The 22,254-nt window shown below is 46.4% G+C and overlaps 1 protein-coding gene across 11 annotated transcripts in view; it reads right to left on the reverse strand.

The window, feature by feature from the left end:
• The window catches only part of Sergef (secretion regulating guanine nucleotide exchange factor), a 185,422-nt gene that overhangs the window by 154,812 nt on the left and 8,356 nt on the right, over nucleotides 1-22,254 (reverse strand). For 10 of the 11 annotated variants that reach the window (XR_005873327.1, XR_005873322.1, XR_005873324.1 and 7 more), the window contains exons 4-8: nucleotides 22,128-22,222; nucleotides 16,025-16,085; nucleotides 11,552-11,665; nucleotides 9,092-9,154; nucleotides 4,949-5,107 (exon numbers count right to left, since the gene is read on the reverse strand). Coding sequence is in view for 5 of the 11 variants with exons in the window: in XM_040736070.1 (XP_040592004.1) it covers nucleotides 4,949-5,107; nucleotides 9,092-9,154; nucleotides 11,552-11,665; nucleotides 16,025-16,085; nucleotides 22,128-22,222 (492 nt within the window). In the remaining 6 variants the exon portion in view is untranslated. The remainder of the gene's footprint in view (nucleotides 1-4,948; nucleotides 5,108-9,091; nucleotides 9,155-11,551; nucleotides 11,666-16,024; nucleotides 16,086-22,127; nucleotides 22,223-22,254) is intronic. The other variant, XM_040736069.1, reaches the window with a different exon arrangement.

The following is a 22,254-nucleotide window of genomic DNA, read 5'->3' on the forward strand; positions in this document are numbered from 1 at the left end:
AAATCCTGTTCAGTGTGAACCAAAGTGGGCTTGGATTTCACTGATGCTCAGACATCAAATGCGATCAAGAATTTCTTGGTCTATGATTCCTAAAGAAAAGAGAGTAGTAGCTAAGAGGTGGTCCTGCCCATATATGCCTCCTGTCTTAAGAGAAAAAAAGGAAACTATCACAATTAAAAGAACATTACTAAGGGGAGATGGTTCAGTGGTTAAGAACACTTGCTGCAGCCAGGCAGTGGTGGTGCATGCCTTTAATCCCTACATATGGGAGATAGAGGCAGGTGAATCTCTGTGAGTTCCAGACCAGCCTGGTCTACAGGGCTAGTTCAGGACAGCCAAGGCTACACAAAGAAACCCTGTCTCAACAAAACAAAACCAAACAAACAAAAAGAACATTTACTACTCTTACAGAGGACCCAGGTTTGGTAACCAGCACCTACACAATGGCTCACAACCATCTATAACTCTACCTCAAGGGGATCCAACCTCCTTTCTGAACCCCAGGCACACACATGGTACACGTGCATGCGTGCGTGTGTGCGTGCGTGGGGGGGGCAAATACCAAGGCACATAAAAATTAATAAATCTATAAGAAAAAAATCTAAAGAATATTACTATGACCGGGAAGGTCAGCAATGAAAGAGATGAGATTTCCCAGGCAGCAGAACTGACCTGGGATTCTAGGGCTGCCTCCAAGTCTCGTTTCTCTGCCTGGTTTTAGTTTTCTCACCTCCCATGTGATGAAGACACATCCCCCACCCCTGACTCTGTAACATCCAATACTCCATGTCTTTCTTGGGTGGCACAGAAAAGTGAAGAATGTCAAAGAATTCTCTGCATTCGGCTTCAAGTTCTCAATCCATATCCCTCTGAGACCACAAGGCAACTTTGGGATGCTGTATGGTTCAGGGAAAGCTTCCAGCGTCCGGAAAGCAAAGAACTCAAGACATTCTGACCAACCCCACAATACCATTTGGAACCTATGAAGAGCATTCCCTTGAAATTCTAACAAACTGCCAGCAGCCAGCACTTGGCATTTTTAAGCACTGATGTCTCCACACACCTCAGGACAATGAAGAATCAACCTGTTACCTACCCAGAGGCATCCACAGAGACCTCTGCTCATGCAGAAGAAATACACCAGTTCAGGGAGCTCCAGCGTTTCTAACAGGGCAGAGAAAGCTGATGTGACTGGGGGGGGGGGTGCAGTCCAGTGCTTTACTATACCACTCATTTAATCCCCATCCTTCTGACATGGGAAGATGTCTGTAGCAGCTAGGCTTGTTCATCTGCACATGTATCAGCTAATGACCTCCTAAATGACAAGTGCTGGGCTAAAAATTGAAGAGACAATGGCAAGCCAAGGTAAGCACATCACCTGCTCTCATGGAGCTTATTAGTCTCATGGGAGAAGGAATTAGTCAAAGAATCGATAGCTCACTTGGTAGAGGACCTGCCTGGCATGTGTGAAGCTGTGTATTCAATCCCCAGAACCCTGGAAGCTGGGAACAGTGGTGTGCACTGCAGTCTCAGCACTTAGAAGAAGGCAAGAGGATCACAAGTTCAAGATCAGGTGATCCTGTCACATAAATAAACAGATAAAGTGAGGGCCACAGTGCCATGAGGACAAAAGTACCAAGGCAACCATGGTGGTGACCCAATGGGCACAGGAGGGGAGAAGTAGGGAGCAGGGTAGAGTCATGCATAAACATAGGGCCATCTGACGTCAAAGCCATGCTTTTATGTCTCCTACCATTTACCCATCCACTAGGTAATTCACCACTGAGCATCCGTGTGGCAGTCCTGTGCCAGGGTACAGCCATGAGTAAAATGAGTTCTCATGGAATCTACAGCCTAGACATTAAACAAATAACATAAACAGATGTACGCAACCGCAGACTGGGAAGAGAATCGCAGTGGGTCAAGTTCAACAGGTAAAGTTACCTAGGAGGTCATGGAGGACTTTCAGAGCCTTGACAATCCAATAAAGACTTTGGGGAGCATAGTCTATCAGGTGTAGCACAGGCCTGTCCAGCTGAGGAGCCCTTAGTGAAGAAGACAGTATATTTTTATCTTGCCACAGACCCAGTTTAAACAGAAGCTCTTCTAAAAACAAGACCAAAGAGCAAATAAGCTTACACATCCCAACCTCAGGTGAGCGTCACTAGTGTAGACATTTTACAGTTAACTGGGATCACTCAAGGATTCGTTTGTATGGCCACACAATGCCCTCCGTGGCAGACAGGAAGGGTTACTACCCCACTGGAGAGCTGAGCAACCAGGGAGTGTGAAATAGCTGAGACAAGGTCACCAGATGAAGAAAACACCCGACTCTGTGATGCAGCTTTGCGACACGTCTCCAGTTGGGAAACTGAATATCTCTGCAGACAGCTGCAGGTCACCGAGCCTCAATAAAGTCACCCAGGAGTCCCGTGAAGTTCCTGAGAACAGTGGCGGGGGCATTAAACATCTCAGGAAAGGTCTCTAGAATGCAGCTTCTATAGCCTGAAGCACAGGTACCCTTGCCAGCTCTCCCAGATTAGAACAGGCCCTCCTGGCCTCTTTCCAAGTGCCTCTGACTAACACAGAAAAGTATTTTTCCACTGCAAACTTGCAGGCGGGCAGCAGACTCCTGAGAGAGGAGGGCAGAGAATGCATCCTGTACAGACCATCTGGGAAGTTATTCTGGTACCATCCAAACTGTCCTGGCTACACACCTGCCGGTGGGGATGTCAGTCCCAGGCAGTGTGTCTCCACTTTGACAATACAAGTACCTGAACAGCAGACCTTTCTCGTATCAAGTGGGGGGCACCTTGGCACCTTGCAAAGCCAGCATGTTTAGCTACATCTTTGACCTCCGCCCACTGGATGTCAGTAACAGCCTCCAGCTGCCACAGCCAATAATGTCTCCAACCATTGCAGATGTCCACGACAGGACAAGAGTCACCTTCTGGGTAAGCTTCAGTCTTGAGACTATGGAGAACAAAGGCAAAGTGCTCTGTCCTGTCCCATGTCTCTGGGGACATATGGTCACTGCGCACACAACAGTAATACACAACAAACTCCTCCACATAAGCAGCTGTGTGCTGTACTGGAGCTTCAGGAACAGTGTCAAACAACTCTGTGCTGCACTGATGAGCTGCTTGCGACCCCGCAAGGAAAACTTGTTCCTGTTACTGTGAGCAGCCGAGTCTGATTAATGGAAGCTCCGGGTGCTTCTTCTCAATGACATCGGGCTGGGGCAAGAGCTGTCATGGTGGCTACAAGGGGCACAGAGTGGTGAATCAGGATCATCCCATTCACCCCTAATTCAGTATAACACCCGGATATCCAAACACCCCAGCTCTAACCATTCTTGACCTGGGAAAAAGGGGAACAGAGCGAGGTACACACACAAGCAAGCTGAATTAGCAACTTAATTAAACAGCTGAGCCATTACCAACAAAATCATGCTCTCAAGTGGAGGTGGGAACATGAAGCTGAGCTCCCAAGCAGCTGGGGTGACTCAGCGCCGGCAAGAATGCAGCTGCCAACCGCCCGCGCCAGGGCTGGGCCCCCTGGCCTGACATGAGGTCCGCTCCACTACAGAGATTCAAGGAGAGCCACTTCTGTCTCTGTCAGCCACGTAACCAGGTAAGGGATTGCCCAAGACTCACTGCTTGTGGTGGCAAGCGTGCTTTGGGGCACTGCACAGTGTGAAGACCGCCAGTGAGCCGCCCACCTGTTAAAACCGAATCACTTAGCCTGACGCCGCTAACTGTCTCGTGTCCTTGGCTCTGTGCTTGTATGTCTCATACTGGAATGATGCTCAATTCTGATACGGTCTGCCTCTCCTAAGGGGCTTCTTAAGGGCACATAAACAGACATTTATAGGTGGATAGATAGATGGGCAGACAGGGATGGTCGGACGGACAGACGGACAGATGAAAATTTTTGTCCCTATGTTCAAGCAACCTGAAGCTCTTTGAAAAAAGAAACAACTTTCCTCTCTTCCAAACGGACAACACACTTTCCTGAGAGCATCCCTTGTCCTGGCAACATGGAGGTTATTCTTTGTCATCGTTAGCCAGGCACCATTTCAAAATGACAGTAATACTCTGGAAAGGTCAATGAAAAGCATCACAGACATGAGTACTCACAAATCTGAGTGCAAACGCACGAAGCAGCATGTGTGACTTACCAAGGAGAGCTGAAGCTACAAGAAAACCTATGAGAGCTGGAAACTTCTAGAAAAGCAGTCAGCAGGTATTTGGGAGCCTGAGATGGAGTTAGCAAGGTCAGAGAACTGCTGAGAACCCCTGAAGTTCAGAAGGTCTTAACATGATATCAACCTGTCTGAGAAACTGTAGATCAGCAGGGACTGCCAAACAGCAGGAGTGAGAGGTCATGGGAAACCAAAGTCCAAGAAGAAAGGAATATGGTGGTAAAAATGACCTGACCTAAGGGAGAGATAAAAGCCAATGGAGACTCAAGGAAAGGTGAAGATGCCCAGCAGTGCCAAGCATGTGTGGTTCTGAGGAACACTAGGGCTCAATCAGTGCACACAGTGCCTCAGAGTCAGAATGCCACACTCGCTACAACTCCGTTGAAAATTTACCAATACTTTCTGATACTGTTTTAACTCAGATCAGGTGGAAATAAAAATAAAGCCACCTCTTTAACCATGGCAGGCAAGGACTCACCAGTACCTGGATCAACCTCTGGGTTGTGCTGGCTGTCATGGATGCACTCTCAAAACCTCAAGGACTCTTAGGAGCAGAATGAGCTCACCAATCCAACCTTGTATGTGCAATCCAGAGAAGAAAAGCCATATCTGGCTGATAGCAGGAGGTACCAGGACCTTCACTTTTCAGTACTTATAGTCCCCTAACCCATCTTTAACCCCAAGTACTAATGAGTGTCTGGACAACTGTTTTTACTAACCCCAAACTTTCTGCGGCACCCTCACCTGTCTGAGCAACCAGATGTGTCCAGCCACTCCAGATGGCAGTGACCTTTTCATCCTGAAAGCAACATGCATCTATTCTCTGGGGCAGAAGGACGAACGCAGCCAGGGAAGCCAGCTGCCCATTCTTGTTCCGGCCCCAGACAAACAGCTCTCCTGTATCTGAAACAGAGGGGGACAGGAGGTAAGGAACATGACCCAGAAGGGTGGGGACTATCCTGAAAAAGAAATGGCTAAAAAGGAATTGTTTCCTACTTACACCACATGATTTAGTGGGGCCACGCACAGCATGAAATTTATGTAGAACATAATCAAGCATAAAACTTACAAAATTCTGTACATAAGCAAGGCCTAGTGTATATAAGACATATTTCTCCATAGAGAGATAGATAGAGAGATAGATAGATAGATAGATAGATAGATAGATAGATAGATAGATAGACAGATAGATAGAGTCTCTGGTTGTGTGTGTGTGTGTGTGTATACACTTATTTGTGGGGGGTGGTATATGTATACATTGGAGGAATATACCCACGAGCAGAGAGCCTGAAAGAGAACATCAGGTGTCCTGCTCTATTGCTTTCTACCTTACTCCTCTGAGGCAGTCTCTCACTGAAGCTGGAACTGACTACCAGGAAGCCACAGCAATCCCCAAGTCTCTGCTCCACACACGACAGGGTTATAGGTGTAGACATAACACACTTTTTTATGTGGATGCTGAGATTCAAATTGAGCTCCTCATGTTTGCACAGAAAATGCTCTTACTCACTAAGCCATCTCATCAGCCCATTTTGTGTTTTTTTGAATATAAGCCTACATTACCTTTTGTTAAGAAGGAAATGCTTTTAAGCTAATAGGTTAGAAGATACACTACTTGGCGGCTGGGGATGTGTTTCAGTTGGCAGTGTTTGCCTAGAATACACAACCCCCAGCACTGCATGAGCTGGGTGTGGTTGTGCACACTTACAATCCCAGAACTTCAGAAGTAGAAGCAGAAGGGTTAGGAGTTTATGGTCATCCTTGGCTACATAGTTAGCTCAAGGCCAGCCTGGACTATGGGAGACAATTTAAAAATGAAATTGTTGCACTGTACTTGCTGTCCACCAGGAAAGAATGAGCTACCACTGCCCATTTGTGCAGGCCCTGAGTTCATCTGGGCCTCACCGTAATCCTGTGACAGAGGCAGAAGCAACTGGCACGGTGATGTAACAGGAGGAGGAAGCCAATGCGGAGTCAAGTGACTCTGGCTGCTATTCCTGGATCTCCTAACTAGCGATTGACCTTGGACAAATCACTTCCTCTCCAAACCGTGCTTTCACCAGCTGAATGTGGAAGGGAGGCTGCTGGCCTAAAGGGTGGAAGATACAAATGACATCATGTTGACCAGAGCAACTGGTGGGTGACCGTAGCAACCAAAGAGCACATGTCTGTCTAAAAGGCGTTCAAGTTCAAAGACCGTTTTAGGTGAAAGCCAAACACAATGAAGCCAAGGCTGTAACTCAGCCTGGGAGATACCAGTGTGAGGCTCTTTGGAGTCCTCTGTGAGCTTCCCCAGTCCTGGCAGTGTGGCGGGCTACACACGCACTTGGCAACAGCACTAGCCACAGAACACCTCAAGTGTGGCTGGCCCACATGAAAATACTCAACAGACTGCAGAGATGTCACAAAAAAAAGCATACTACATTACTAATGTTCTTATTATATTAAGTAATATTGTAGATACTCTAAGTAAAATGTATTAATAAGATTAATTTTACCTGAGTCATATTTTTTTTAAATTTTGGAATATGGTTCACAGCACTGTCCCAAAAGATAAGTTAATCAAGGCTGAGAAATGTTAAGTGACTCTTTAGGATCACCTGGCTAACAAGGACTCACAGCCCGTGAACGGGCAGAGGAGCTGGGCCCGTTTCATTTGGTGAGTTCCCTGTGGAGTTCACAGCTCTGCTTGCCCTACAGAGGTCTCACAGTCCCCAAACCTGATCAGAGGTCAAGCAGGATCATTACAGTCATAGCTCAGCAGTCTCCAAGTTCCATCTATCACTCACTTGATGAGGGACACAGGACACAGCACACCATGCCACCATTTCCTCACCACTAAGGCAAGGATATATTAAGTTACACAGTTCCCATCACATGTGGCCCTGAAACACTGACATCCTGCAGGTCTGTGATATGTCCTGGGCCTTCTTCATCGTGCACAGGTCTAAGAATACCTTACATGAGAGCAGAGACAACACCCCTCACCCCACGTAACATCAACCCAGTAGTTGCTGGAGAGCCACAGAGGCGCCACGAGTGTGGAGCCTCCGTGACTCAGAATATCTAAACCATCCTTTTCAAAGGCAGACTGTCTTCCACATGGGGACAGTTACCCTGTTGCAGCAGCAGGTAAAATTAAATTCTGCTGCAATGCCAAATGGTTACATAACCTACAAGGACTCCAGAGAAGAGGTCTAAAGAACATGGAACAAAATCCAATGTGTTAACAGCCCGAGCAAGATGAGAAAAGAGGGCTATTAATCTTGACAACTTTTAAACTCACTTTCGAAATATCAAAAACCAATTCACTTTGTGACTATACTAAAAATGATTAAATGGACACTTTAAAATGGTGAATATCATATATAAATTATAGTCCCACAAAAAAAATCCAGTGTGTATAAAAAGCACCACAAGAAAAAGTGGCCATGTAGGAAATAATAAACTTAGTAATCATATATTTTTGTTCTTTTTTAAAACTTGACATTAGCAGCTAATCCAATAGCTTCTAAGTTTGTATGCCATCAGCCATCTCAAATCAATCAGGGCAATAATGAAATGAATGTCTCTTAGTCTACTCCAACAAGGACGCTGTCCCCATCACTGGCCCTGGTCTGAGCAAGGCACCTGCAATCCTGTATCTCTAGAGGAGAGGGGGACCAGGTGCTTCTAGTCACTCAGAGCCAGCATTCAACACAACACTTTCACCAACCACCAAAGTGAAAGGCAGGCTACAAATCCATGTCTCCTATCAGCTGGTTAGTTGTTTTAGACTCAATGAACATGAGTTTACTAGCAGCTCAGAATTTGTTAAGTATTTAAACTTTCACGGTCTCTGGTATTCTATAAACACCAACAGTTAGTTGTCAGCTCAATTGGACCATGTGAGTTTGGAGGTTGTGAGTGTACAAACGTGTGTATACACATGAATTTCCATACAAAACACTGAACATGCCAGTGTGAGACTCACCACTTACTGCTTAAAAATGGAAGACATTCACTCTATGTGAAAGGCCTAACAAAGAGAAGTCCCTCAGAGGTAAAGGATGCAGTCTACCCTGCCCTAGCAGGACAATCCAGTCAAAGAAAAGGGAAGACCTTCCTGCATGAGAGAATTATTCATGGCTTCCTGAAGAATGGTCACTGGATTACTTATATTGCATTAGGTTGGCACTGATGAAGAGTCAGAAAACTACAATGTAAAAGCTGAGCATGGTGGAGCATACCCGTAATCCTAGAGCTTGGGAGATGAAAGTAAAGAATGAGGAGTTCTAAGGCCGGTGTGTGTGTGTGTGTGTGTGTGTGTGTGTGTGTGTGTGTGTGTGTGTGTGTGTAGGAGAGTTTCAGTAGATGGGTTATATAGTGAATAACCCAGACTAGGCTTCAGAGTGAGACTCTGTCTCAAAAGCAAAACAAATGCTATATGGTCAAGTACTTGCTCTCTAACATTGGTCAACAATGAGCCACACACACAATGGTCCCCATCTCACACAGCATAGGTGTGCAGGAGACGACGGTACGTCCTTGTTGCTCAGGCACTGACATACTCTCATCACTGAGCAATACACAACTATATATAAATTTACTGTTGATTTCATGATCTGCCTATCACAATTCTCCCAAGAGAAAGATAATCATTTCCACTCCATATAATTGAGAAAATGTAAGTGCTTTATATGTCCTATCAAATTAAGTTCTTACAGCTACCCATAAAGTATTTTGCAAATGTGGAGATAGTCTCAAAAGATAAAGTAATTTGCCTAAAATTATAGCAAGAATGGTACCATGATTTATAGCTTCCCCGGACTCTGTCTCAGCTTCACTCCAGACCATGGGATGCAGTAATCTGAATGGCACACCCAGCTCTAAAGAGCTGGAACCTACCTGTTAATGAGGCGGAGTGCTCAGATCCCGCAACAACGCATACTGCTGTAGAATTCTCTAGGCCTGGAAAAGAAATGTGTTTGTTTTAAGCTATATTTGTGTCAGAACACACTGAATGTGCAGTGGACCCTAGGGCCCAGCATTGCCTGGGGATGGAGAGAATCCCACCCAGTGCAGGCAAGTCAATGTATTGAGGATAAAGTACCACAGTCCTCACTACCACAGAGGAAAGTACAGATATGAGCAGCAGGGAGGCTGGAGCAACCATGCGATAATCAATTGGAACTGGACTGGAGAGACAGACAGAAACAGACGCATAGCCATGAGAAAATGCATGTGAAATGTGTACATGTTTCCCAGCTCTGCCTGCTGAAGAAGACTGAAGGTAAAGGAACTCAAACCTTTAGCTCCCATTGTGTGCACAACTAAACCACAAGCCAGGCCTCCTCAAAACACACAGCAGAACTCTCTGAGCTGCTTCTGACCTCCAAGTCCAGCACTTTACCTCCCTGAGTTACACTGCCTTCGCCAATATGGCGGAATCCCAACCCATCCTGTCAGGAGTTGGGACAGCCTGTGGTAACTTATGGTCTAACCGGCAGAAAAACACAGCCCTAGTCTGCAATTGTATCTGGAAACTTCTGTTTTACTATCTAACTAAAAGGCATTTCACATCTTCAAGTGTTCTGTGGGGCAAAGCAGACGTAACCAGCCAAGCCTACCAGCAAGCAGACGTGGGCCTTAGGGGTACCTGGGTAGCAAAGTAAAGATGGGAGAATACAAAATGGCAAGCTATGAGGACAGAAAACTGACGAGTCGTTCAAACCCATCAGAAAACTCCCCAGACAACTTGGAGCTTTCGTTCCAGGCAGATCCCAAACTGGCTGTTAAGTGAGTGTTTTATTATGCCATCTAGTTACTGGCCCTGTACTGAAATACAGACAACACTCCACTTTTCCCCTTGGCATAGGAGAAAAATGGTAGCCATTCACACTTGAGGCAAAATGGTGCTATCCACAAAGAGAAGGCAATGGAGAACAGACGGGGAGTCTTCCCCGAGAGCCACATCTAAGCCAGACCCTTGAGGAAACCCCAGAGTTTTTCCAGACAAAGAGGAAGGAAAGGCTTTTCCAGCAGAGCTGAGAGTCTGTCTAAAGGTACGGGGCAGTAGCAGGTAATATGCTGAGGTAAAGGTCAGGAAAGTGAGTCCTATGAGATACACACACACACATACACACACACACATACACACACACACACACACACACATACACACACACACACCCCAAGAAACAGTGTGATCTTAAAGCCTTTTTGAGGCAGACATGGTAGCACACTTACAAGCCCAGTGTTAGCAGGTGGAGCAGGTGAGCTACTCAGGGAGCCCCCGCCATGTAAAAGACCCTCCTTCTTAAAGCCAAGTGGACAGTGCCAGAGGAACAACAGCCAAGGCTGTCCTCGGGCCTCCACACGTACATGCATACTTGTACATACATGTACATGCATACACACATACCCACACAAATCCAGAATGATCCCAGTGTGTGTTTGTGCCTCGCTACCACTGCAGTCCCTATTCTGTCCCCACCTCTTCCCAGCACTCTCCAGTCACTTTTATCTGGAGTTCGGAGGGAGTAAGTATGTAGAGGTCTCCTGCACAGGGCTTTCCTACAGCCAACCCTCGGTGACCTGGGCCCAAAACTAAGAGTTATAGAGAAGAGAGGAGATAGACACGGCGCCACACACGAAGACAGAAAGGTCCGAAGAGAGAGGAGAGCAGAGCTGAAGAGGACCTAAGAGCAGGGGACAAAGGAAAGAAAAGAAGAGGTGGCAACTATCGGTCAAGTCACCAACAGAAGACCCCCCAGCAGAATGCAAATTACCTACTGTGGAGACACCCCACGCCTGTCCCCTACATCCTCACACATTCCCCTTCCCTTATAGGAGAGGGAAATGGCACAGAGGCTTCTCTCTGGAGTGTGACTACCTGCACTAAGACGTCATTCCTGTCCCCTTGGCCATGCAGGAGACTCAGCATGGCTGATTCTGTGCCATCACCCAGTTGCCTTGTGGGTAACTTGCAGAGTCCCTATATTACTACATCCTGTTTCTAAATTCCTAATCATCTCTTCCAAGGAGATCCATTCTGGAACTTCTCATTGATCTCTACCTACCTGCCTGGCATTCATCTATCGATCAATAGGTCCCAGGCTCTGGTAGCAAAGATGGTGACTTTTACTGGGGCCACAAAAGTCACAAAAAGACTTGCATCTCAACTAAAAGACAGAGTTAGAAAAATAACGAGAGAGAGAGAGAGAGAGAGAGAGAGAGAGAGAGAGAGAGAGAGAGAGAGAGAGAGAGAGAGAGAGAGAGAGAGAGAAACTCCACTCACCCATTTTCTGAAGGTCTATTTACTTTCTCACAAAGTAACCAAAGACTATGAGGAAATGAGGAGCTTACCTGTCACTCTGCTTGGTTCCTTGGCTGTCAAAAACAATGGAAGAGTCTGCCCAGGACACAAGCGTCGGCCAGAAGATGCCAAGCCAGTGCCCCACTGGAACACGCTGCCACTCACTTCCCAGCAGAGCCAAAAGGAAAACAGAAAATATATGTCTAGATTAGACCAGACTGCTGTTTGACCCTCACCACTGTAGGAAATTCCCAACACAACTTCAGCCAATGTGAACACTACACAGGGGCTTGGCTGCTTCAAGGGCCTGCGACCAACTAAAGGGATTACTTAGATTGCTTTTTTGGACAACCTAAGACTATGAGAGAAAATTCCAATGGAGTAAAATTTCCTATAGAAAGTCCCAGGCACTGCCCCACAGTTAATTCCAGAACACTACCCTGCTCATGGCTAAGCTGAAATGAACCATAAAGACCACCAGGTCCACACTTTACATTTACGAGATGAGAAAACCATGGTCCAGAAGAAACTGTGATTTGGCCAAGGTCGCATGGGGACTCGGTAGTAGAGAAAACACTGGGGTTCAGGTGATACTCAAGGTAGTGCCTTTCTACACGCCAAGGTGAATTCAGGGTCTCTATTGTCAAATATGTGTGTATCTGTGACTACAAGACAGTATGGCAGCCATCATTTCAGTAGAATGTGTCCACATCCAAGCTCTATAGACGCACACAGATAAAAGGCTATGCACTTGGCAGACAGTCAGATGTGCACAGGACGGATCCACCAGCTAACACCAACATCAAGGTCTGCTCCTCTGGGCCATTCTACAGCCAGCACTCTCAGATTGTAACAGCACAAGCCTGCTTTATGAAGCAGCAGCTAAGACCTCTGAGAACAACACAGTACAGGAGAGACCTGCAATAAACCAGGACGACAACCAGCAGATAAATTCCAAGGGCAAAAGCTTCCCAGCATACAACTGGTTGATACGTCAATGATGTCTCAAATAATGGGTTATTCCCTTGAAAATTTCCTCAGATACTTGTTTTTATTTTATGAATGTTTGGCCTTCGTGTCTAACTGTGTACCCCATGTGTGCCTGGACCTGCAGAGGCCAAAAGAGGATGTCAGTTCCCCTGGACCTGGAGTTACAGACCACCGTGAGCCATCATGTTAGGTCTTCTACAAGAGCAGTCAGTGCTCCTAACCAGTGAGTAACCCCTCTAGCTCCTCTTTCAAATATTTTATTACAAAATATGTACAGTGCAAAATGTTATCACCTTCACCATTTTAAGTGTCTAACCAGGGGCACTGATACAATCACCAGGGTGTGAGGCCATTATCCTTCCAGCTCCAAAACTGCTTCATCCTGCAACACTGAAGCAGACTATACCTAGTCACTCCCCATCCCTGGTCCCGTGCCCTGGGACTGCCATTCAGTGTCTCTAGTTTTGACTACCCATATTAATGGAATGTCAGCATCTGTGCTTTCTATGATTGGCTTATGCCACTCAGTGTCATGTTCATCTATGGAGGAGCCTATCAAGAGTTCTGTACGTATTACTCCATGGGTGGGGACACATGTGTGTGCACATGCGTGTGCCACATCTTGCTTGCTCATTCACCTGGGGAGCTGCTTGTTTCAGCTGCTGTGAATAATGCCAGTTATAACGGTGTCTTTCACTCTATAGACAGGTGATCTCTTTGCCTCTCCCTCCTTTTTCCCTTTATAAAATTTATTTGTCAAGCTGGGTGTGGTGGCACACGTCTTTAATCCCAGCACTCAGAAGGCATAGGATCCTCGGCACAGTAACACTCAGAGGATCTCTGTGAGTTCAAGGTCAGCCTGGTCTACATAGTGAGTTTTAGGCTAGCAAGGGCTATATTGTGATACTCACCTAAAAAGACAATAGCTGCAGTTAGTTACATGGCACTCCCATACTGCTTTCCATAGCAACCGAACCATTCTACATACTACATGAAGAATTATAGGGGTGTGGTGGGGGAGCAGCCTCAAACTATGACCCTCCCTTCCCGCCTTACTTGAGACAGGGTCTTTTGTTTGCTGGCTGCATACACAAGGCTCACCGGCCTGTGAGCTTCTGGGGATTCTGCCCACCTCACCCTACAGACACACACAACCATGTCTTGCTTCAGAAGGGTACTGAGGATCTGAACTTAGGTCCTTACACTAGTGCAGCAAGCCCTTGGTCCACTGAGCCCTCTCTCTAGCCCTACTGCCGATTTCTAAGAAGACGGCCTGTCTATAAATGAGTAGTCACTGACACACAGCTCAGCAGTCACACTCCTTAACCCAGAGAAATGATACCTACATTCATACAAAAACCTGTCCACGGATATTTATAGGTTATTGCAAATAGGCCAAAACTAGAAAGAAGCCAGACATTTCTCAGTGTAACTAGTTAAACTGGCTGTTGCAGACTGTACTGTGACCCACCCCACAACATCTATGTGTGGAGTACCTCATTTCCAGTGTGGCTTTGTCTGGGAACAGGGCATTACAGAGGTTAGGAAAGGTGAAAGGTGCCTGTGGGAAGTGGGTTAGTTCAATAGGACCAGCATCCGTATGGGTGAGTCATGAGAGCTCCCTTTGCACATATGCAGAGGAAAAGCCTGGGAGGACATTGAGAAGGGATATCTACAAGCCAAGGAAACAGTGTCACCAGAAACAATTCTACTGACACGCATCCTGGGTTTTAGCCTCTAGAGCAGTGAGGGAATGAGTGGATGTTATTGAAGCCGTCTGGGCTGTAGTCCTTTGTTACAACAGCTCTCGCAGGCTAATCCATTCCCCATCCACACCGTGCTGCTCATCACAGAGCAGTGAGCTTCGGATACACATGGTTAAGAGAGACCCCTAAAGGTCACACACTGTATGGGAGAATCCGAGAGCATTTCCGAGGTGACATCACAGACACAGGGAAGGAACAGTTGTCTAGGGCTCAGAGAGGGCTGAAGCAGCAGGAAGTGAGTGCGGGCATCAACACCCGCAGGAGCAGTGGTGATACACTCCTCTGCATCCTCACTGTACCAGCATCAACATCCCGGGTGAGCCGCTGCACTGTCTGTTCTGAAAGGTGTCGCCACTGCGGGACGTGGGAAAATACTCCTGGGCTCTATTTTCTTTTTAGCAATTTCACGTGGCTCTCTAATTCTCTCGAAACACAAGATTTCACTTTTTAAAAACCTGTATGAGTATGAATGTTTTGTCTGTTCTCCACATGCATGCCTGGTGTCCATGAAGGCCAGAAAAGAGGGTCGGATCTCCTGGTACTGGAGTTACAGACTAATATGAGCTGTCATGTGGGTTCTGGAAGAGCAGTTGGTGCTGTTAACTGCTGGGTCAATGTCTCACTGTAAGATAATGTCTAAGCAGCAGGAAGCCTCAGGAGTTGACCAGCATAGGGCTTCCTGCCTCCTCCCTGCCTCTCCTGGTCTGTCCTCACCCGCCCACATCTGGGCTCACAGCAGGGAGAGTTGGCAGCCATAGGAACTGAACACTGAGACACAGCCCAAGAGGAGCATGTGCAGAAATCAAGACTGGAAGACACTGAAGGGTGAAGCTCCCCACCCGTCCTTGAGCGTCCCTCCTGAGTACGCCCTCGCTTCTCTCTCCTCTCTCTCCCGAGCATGTGTTCCCTCACATATATACGTATGTGTGCACGTGCGGGCAGGTACGTGTAAAGGTCAGGGTTCAGCCTTGGTGGTGGTCCTCAAATATCTTCCCCTATAACTGAGATAAGGTCTCTCATTGAATGTCTGACACTTCATCAAGTGGATTAGGCCAGCTTGCCAGCGACCTCCAGGGCATGCCTGCCTCCCTTCTCACCCCACCATTGCTGGCATTACAGGTGCACATCACCATGCCCAGCTTTTTACATGGGTTCCAGAGATTTGAACTCAGAGCCTCACGCTTTCAAGGCAATCATAGTATCTACTTACCCATCTCCCCACCTTACCCCTCTTCGTAAAAGGACCTAGCTATGTATCAATTGTTTTCTAAAATTTAGGACCTTCAAACCAGGGCCAGAGTCTTATTTACCTTGATGCCACCTGCCCTCCACCAGCGCCCCCCCCACACATATGCCGCCCACTTATGTACAGAAGACAGCTCACTTAAAGCTTTTCGTTCAACAACCATTAGAATCCAGCAGGAAGGCAACACAGCTGACTGCAAAGTCTACACTGGTGATCTCTAGCTCTGCCTGCCTCACTCACAAGCGCTTCCACAAACTCTCGATGGGTAAGATTTTACCTCACACCACTCCTTGGCTGTGAGGACTAAACGAGAAGATCAAACTGTGAAAACCCCAGCAGCACATCTACAACAAAGAGAGCCAGACAGCTCGCTCACTTCCTTCCTCCCGCTGGCTAAAGACTCTCATGATCTTTCTTTTCAGTCAGAGCCACAGACTTTGTAAAACTCCTTACAAAGTTTTCCTCCTGTAGCTTTATTGCTCAGAATGGGCTCACTCAGGAAATAAAGGCTGAGTGGTCACCTGTAGTGGCTAACGCATGCCTCAGTCCAGCGGCGACACAAACAACCTTCTCTCTCAGGAGCTGTGCAAAGAAAGAACAAGATTTAATCTCAGATCCTTCTGCAAAATCTCGTGTAACTCATGTGCAAACTCAATGCAGTAGCCTGAAGCATCCCCATTCAATACGCTCACCAAGAAATGTGTCTATGTTTATCGATAGATGAAAGTGTGTGTGTTTATGTGTTGCCTACACATGAGTAGGTGTGTATTCCCTATACATGAGTGTGTTGCATGCACGTGTGTGTGTGTGTGTGTGTGTGTGTGTGTGTGTGTTGCATGCACATGAGTGTATGGGTACATAAGGAGGCCACAGGAAGACACTGGGTGTCCTCTGCTATCACCTTATTACCTTGAAGCAGGTCTCTCACTGACCTGGAAGCTCCCTGTTTCAACTAGGCTGGGTGACTCCCTCAGTGCTAGAGCTACAGGTATACACAGCCATCCCTAGCTTCTTTTTCCCCCAGTTTCTCTCTGTGTGACTGCTTTTCCTGAATGTATATATGTGTGCTGCATGCATGCCCAGCGCCTGTGACGGTCAGAAGAGGATATCAGGTCCCATGGAACTAGAGTTACAGATGGTCGTGAGTACCACATGGATGCTGTGAACTTAATCTTAAAACTGAGACATCTCTCCAGCCCCAGCTGTGACTTTTTTTTCCTGCATGAGTTCTGAAGATTCAAAACCAAGCCTTCATACTTGTATAACAAGCACTCTTATCATTAAGTCATCTTCCCAGGCCTGAAAAGTAAAATTTAAAAATATCACATCATAGTACCACACTGCACTACCTCTCAAGGATAGGGGGGTGGGGACCTCCAAAGTCTCCAGAAAACATTTCCCCAAAACAGCCAAATACCATATGGTTACTGCTGCACAGCTCAGCTCTGTAACATCAAACAGTTACATATGAGAAACCATGGCTGTGCTCCAATAAGACGTCAATAGCAAGGGCGTTGGTATTCCCTCCTGACCCAGTCCGAGCCCTAGCCAAGGTTAGCTCTTCCTTTATGGCCACTGAAGCCCTGTCCAGTCCCCGCCTCTAGTAACACCAGGCTCAGCACCTCCCTAGGCACCTGCTCCATCCTTGTACATATGTCTCCAAGGATCTCTTTAGGTGGAGCCGAACCCAGCTGCCTTTAGCTCCTGACAAAGCTTTCCAAATATTTGAAGACAGTTGTCATGTCCTCTCTAATACATCACATGGCAGTTTTAAAAATAGGTCCTCAAATTCTTTGATACTACTCCCTTCAAGTCACAGAGCTTGATTCCCCTCCCCTGTGTGGGCTGGACTTAGTGACACACTTCTAGTGAAAAGAATAAAGGAGCAGAGTGAGTCAGAGGCAGGGTGATGAAAGGCACTGAGGTCTCTTAAGAAAGCCAGCTGCCAGGTCTGAACAGGTACAGAAAGGGGCGCATAGCAGGGAACTGTGGCTCCCGGCAGACCACTGTAAGAGCTTGGCAGTGGGTACCCCAGTTCAGCCCGTGGAGGTGTGTACAGACCTAGCTATGTCTTCACTGCTGCTCTGTGAAAGACCAGCTCAGAGGCACCAGTCCAGACCCTCACAAATGATGGGATGATGCTTGCTTTAGCTAATGTCACACTACAGCAGACAACTAATGAACTATTTAGAAACAACCCAGCTGCAGCAGCTATCACTGAGTTTCCCTCCCTCTGGATGTGTTCTGGATTCCTCCTCCCTCTGTGGCCTCATATCCCAGGCTGGCCTCAAACGTGCTATGTAGCCAAGGGTAACTTTGAACTTCTGATCTTCCTGCCTCTGCCTCCCAAGTGCTGGGATTAAATGTATGCACCACCATGTCTAGTTTAGGCAGTGCTGGAGATTAAACCTAGGGCTTCCTGCATGCTGAGTTATGTCCCTGGCCCTCAGTCACTGTCTTTTCAAGGAAGAGTGTAAAGCCTGAGAATAAGTCCTAAGGACCAGTATGCCTAGAGCCTGTGCACACACACAAAAGAATCCATCACACCAGAACAGTATGACTGGCTTAGAGAGTAAGGCTCTGATCTTCCTTCAGGAAACCGATACTTCTGACATTGGTGTCCCCAATCACCTTAGCTTCAGGCATAATAGAATCTGACTGCTAATACAGTTTGAATAGATGGTTCTTTAAACACATCTTCTTTCCTACCTTCCTTTTTTATAAAAATAACTAACAGGCCAGGCCCAACTCTCTACGTTCTTATCTTGTGTGCTATTCTACTACCCATGGGTCCCAACTCCATTCCGGTACACCCACTTTTCCCCATATTCCAGCCTGACCACCTGCTGACAGCATCCCAAATGCCTGTCTTATCTATTCTTCCATATAGACTTCCACACTGCTCCTTTGGCCTAGAATGTTCTTTGGCACCTGTTCTGCATCCTGTTATCCTAAGCCAGGGAAAGTTCTAACTCAACTGTAAGACTTAGGTGAATTTCCTGCTAGCTAAGAGTCCAATCCTCCTTCCTTGGGACTATATGAGCATCTATCATGATCCTAGCATGACAATGGTGCTGCATGTATTTACCATGTGCCCCTAAATCATAAATCTCTCAGGTGCTAAGACAGGTGTTCACCACCAGTGTCCTCACTACCTAAATCCAGTGCCATACTTGGCAGCTGCCATCCACGGACGGAGAGTCTCCATCAATTCTCACTCTGGTATATCCCGCCTATTGTCACATGGGAGACAGGCCATCAAAATGTTCTTAGTTACTAACTCTGTCATCCAGCATATTTTAACCATTGTCCCTTCCTGTCTTCTTTAATTATATCAACTATAATTAAGATAGATTAATTATAACATATGTAGGTTCTTACAAGGCCACCTATTTGCTCCGGGGAGTTACAGAGGGGACCCAGAACTCTGTGGAACTCGGCTTGTGGGTAGGCCTTGGGAACCATTATTCTGAAACAGCAGACCGCAGGGCAGCAACTGAAATCCACGAGGTGACAGGAGCACAGCTGCACGCTGCAATGAAAAGGTGTCTCCCACTCCTATCAGAGATTAGGGATTAGGTGGCAGTGGGAAGTTGAGAAGTCAGATGGAACTTGAGGCAGGGAAACTCACTGTTGATTTCAGTGTAACCCCTGGATTTTTTCCTATTCCCATCAGGACCATTTGCAATATTATGCTTTTATTTTTTTATTCCCACTTGATACAAACTAGGATCATATAGGAAGGGGGAATCATAGTTGAGAGAATGACTTGGTAGGACTGGCCTGTAGACAAGTCTGCAGGACATTTTCTTGATTAACTGATGTGGGAGGACCCAGCCAACTGCAAGCGGCGCCACTCCTGGACCACTCCAGGGAGGTAGGAGAAAGGCAACTGCACATGAAGCTGAATGCAAGCCCTTAAGCAGATCCTCCAGGTCTCTGCGTCAGCTCCTGCCACCGGGTCCGTGCTGTAAGTTCCTACCTTGACCTCGCTCAGGGTGATGGAGTGTGACCTGAGAGTCGTGAGATGAAACAAGCCCTTCCTTCCCTAAGTTGTTTTTCATCATGATGCTAATCACAGCAACAGAAACCAAAGTAAAGCACACGTAAACTTCGCAACCCTGTAATGTGGGATGTCATGAAAACTAAACAAAAGCCAAGAGTCTAGGCCCTGCACCTCTTCTAGGCAAAACAGTAGAGCTGGCCCTGGTGGTGTGGGTACAGGTGAGCCGGCCCTAAGTGTATGAGAGCAGAACTGGCCCTGCCCCTGCTCCTGGCTGCCTGAAGGGGGAAAGTTGGTGGGCTGACCAACCCAGCTACCATCCATGCCCAGAGCCAGGACTATGAGTCAACCCACCCCAACATCCACCTCATCTGTGAACTGCTGGAGCATGTCAAGGGGCCTCTGTAATCTGGGGCGACAACAGGATATCCAAGAGGAGCCCCAGTGAGAACCCATTACCAGTGATGTAGTAGAAGCCAGAGGCCTCAAACCAGACCAACGACTCATTGCAATGAACACTTACAAGTAAAGATGTAGGAACTAGAGGGTATGTTTGTATGTTTGTTGGTTTTGGCTTTATTTTGCTGTTTTTTTAATTTTCTTTTAAATTTTATGTTATTTTGTGGGGGAGGTTACAAGGACAGAGGATGGATATAAAAGGACAAGGAGATGAATGGGATCTGGATGCATGATGTGAAATCCACAAAGTCAATTAAAAAAGTCTAAAAAAAAAAGCCAAAAGTTCTGCTTCCCACCCACTCTGTACCATGGCCACTGCTACACGTAGACACTGAACACTGGCATGTCATTAGCTTCAAAGAGTAAGTAAAACATGCACAGCCATCAGAACCTCAGTACAAAAGAAGGGACCACCTAACTCACAAATGCTACATCTATGTTTATACAAACAACAATAGGTTAGACAGATTAAGTTAGCTTTCAAGTTTCTAAAGCTAGGCTGGGTGTGGTGATGAATCTGTTACAGAAGTCATGGGAGGTGGAGGCAGAAAGGCCAGGAGTGCAAGTCCAGCCTCAGTTATAACATATCTGAGGGCAGCCTGGGCTACATGAGACTCTATACTTTAAAAAAAAAGGTCAAGGGGCTGGAGAGGTGGCTCAGAGGTCAGAAGCCCTGGCTGTGCTTCAAGAGGACCTGGGTTCAATTCCCAGCACCCACATGGAAGCTCCCAACTATCTGTAACTCCAGTACCAGTATCTAATACCTTGTTCTGGCCTTCACAGTACACAGACACACACACATGCAAACATACATATAAATAAAATAAAAATAAATAAATCGTTTTTAAATGTCATTAAAATCACATATATATTAGTAAATGTATAGTATATAATTAGTACATGTCTGTGTATATCATATACATACACTACATGTTGCACACATAAAACTTAAAAGTAGTACATGAAGCCGGGCGGTGGTGGCGCACGCCCTTAATCCCAGCACTCGGGAGGCAGAGGCAGGCGGATCTCTGTGAGTTCGAGGCCAGGCTGGACCGATAGCCTCCAAAACAGAGAAACCCTGTCCCGTAAAAACCAAAAAAAAAAAAGAGAGACACACAAAACGACATATGTACAATTACATTTGTCTGAAATGGCTAGAACACATAAATCCATAGTGAAGGTACACTAGCAGCTACCAGAGGCTGGAGGATGGAAGACAGGAAGCCACTAGTATTGAATGTAGAGTTCCTTTTGCCATGATGCAAATGTTCTAGAATTCAATAATGACAATGGCAGCTACCCCTAAGAACACACTGAAAAACAGTGAAGTATATATTTCAAAGGGATGAATTCAATGTTATCTGAACCATATCTCAATAAAGTTATTTAAAAACTAATCTCAGCTTACTTGTTTTTAAATGGGGCTTTTAGAAAATTTTCAATCATATGATATTTCTGCAGAATAGCACTTGACTACCATTTTCTGAATCTCCTGTCTTTTGTGTGTGTGTACATACATATGTCCATGAATGCAGGCATACACCATCACATGCAGGAGGAGGTCAGAGGGCACCTTCAGGGCTGGTCTACCCCTTCCACTTTGCTGTTCACCATCTCATATGCCAGGCTAGCTGGCCTGGGAGCTCCGAGGCAGACTCCTCTTAACTCCCCATCCTTCCACTGGAGCACTGAGATTACAGACTTGTGCTAATACACCCAGATGTAAATGGATTCTGGTGAGCCACACTCAAGTCTTCAAGACTGCACAGCAAGTGCTCTACTCACTGTCCATCTTCCCAGACCCCAGACTCAGTGTCTTGAGGCAAATCACATTCGGACCGGTTTGCAACACAGTTCCCATTATTAGACAAGATCGGGCACATCAGGGTGGTACAGCCATAGACTCAGTCCCCATTAGTAGCAACAAGCTTATAAGATGCATTACTAACTGTCCTAGCTTATAAAATCTTATAACATGCATGAAGACAGATTTTTCTACCAGCACTGACCCCTCTGATTTTTAGCAGAAGAACTTATTTCCAATTCAAGTTCTACCACTCCCTGGGCTTTCAAGGGCCTACTAGTCTTTCACTGTAGGTGAGAAAAAATGGAACAGTCTAGAAACAGGAAGACAGAACAAGCTAAAATTGGGATGTCCTCACCTCAATGGCCTGGGGGACTACACATCTTCGAGGGCCGTGTGGCACACCTAATTGGCCAAAGGCATTGGATCCACATGACAGAACTTGACCTGTTTCTGCAAAACATAAGTATTCAGATTACAAATCT

Source organism: Mesocricetus auratus, unplaced genomic scaffold (assembly GCF_017639785.1).
Source record: "Mesocricetus auratus isolate SY011 unplaced genomic scaffold, BCM_Maur_2.0 Super-Scaffold_100054, whole genome shotgun sequence".
NCBI classification, from domain to species: domain Eukaryota; kingdom Metazoa; phylum Chordata; class Mammalia; order Rodentia; family Cricetidae; genus Mesocricetus; species Mesocricetus auratus.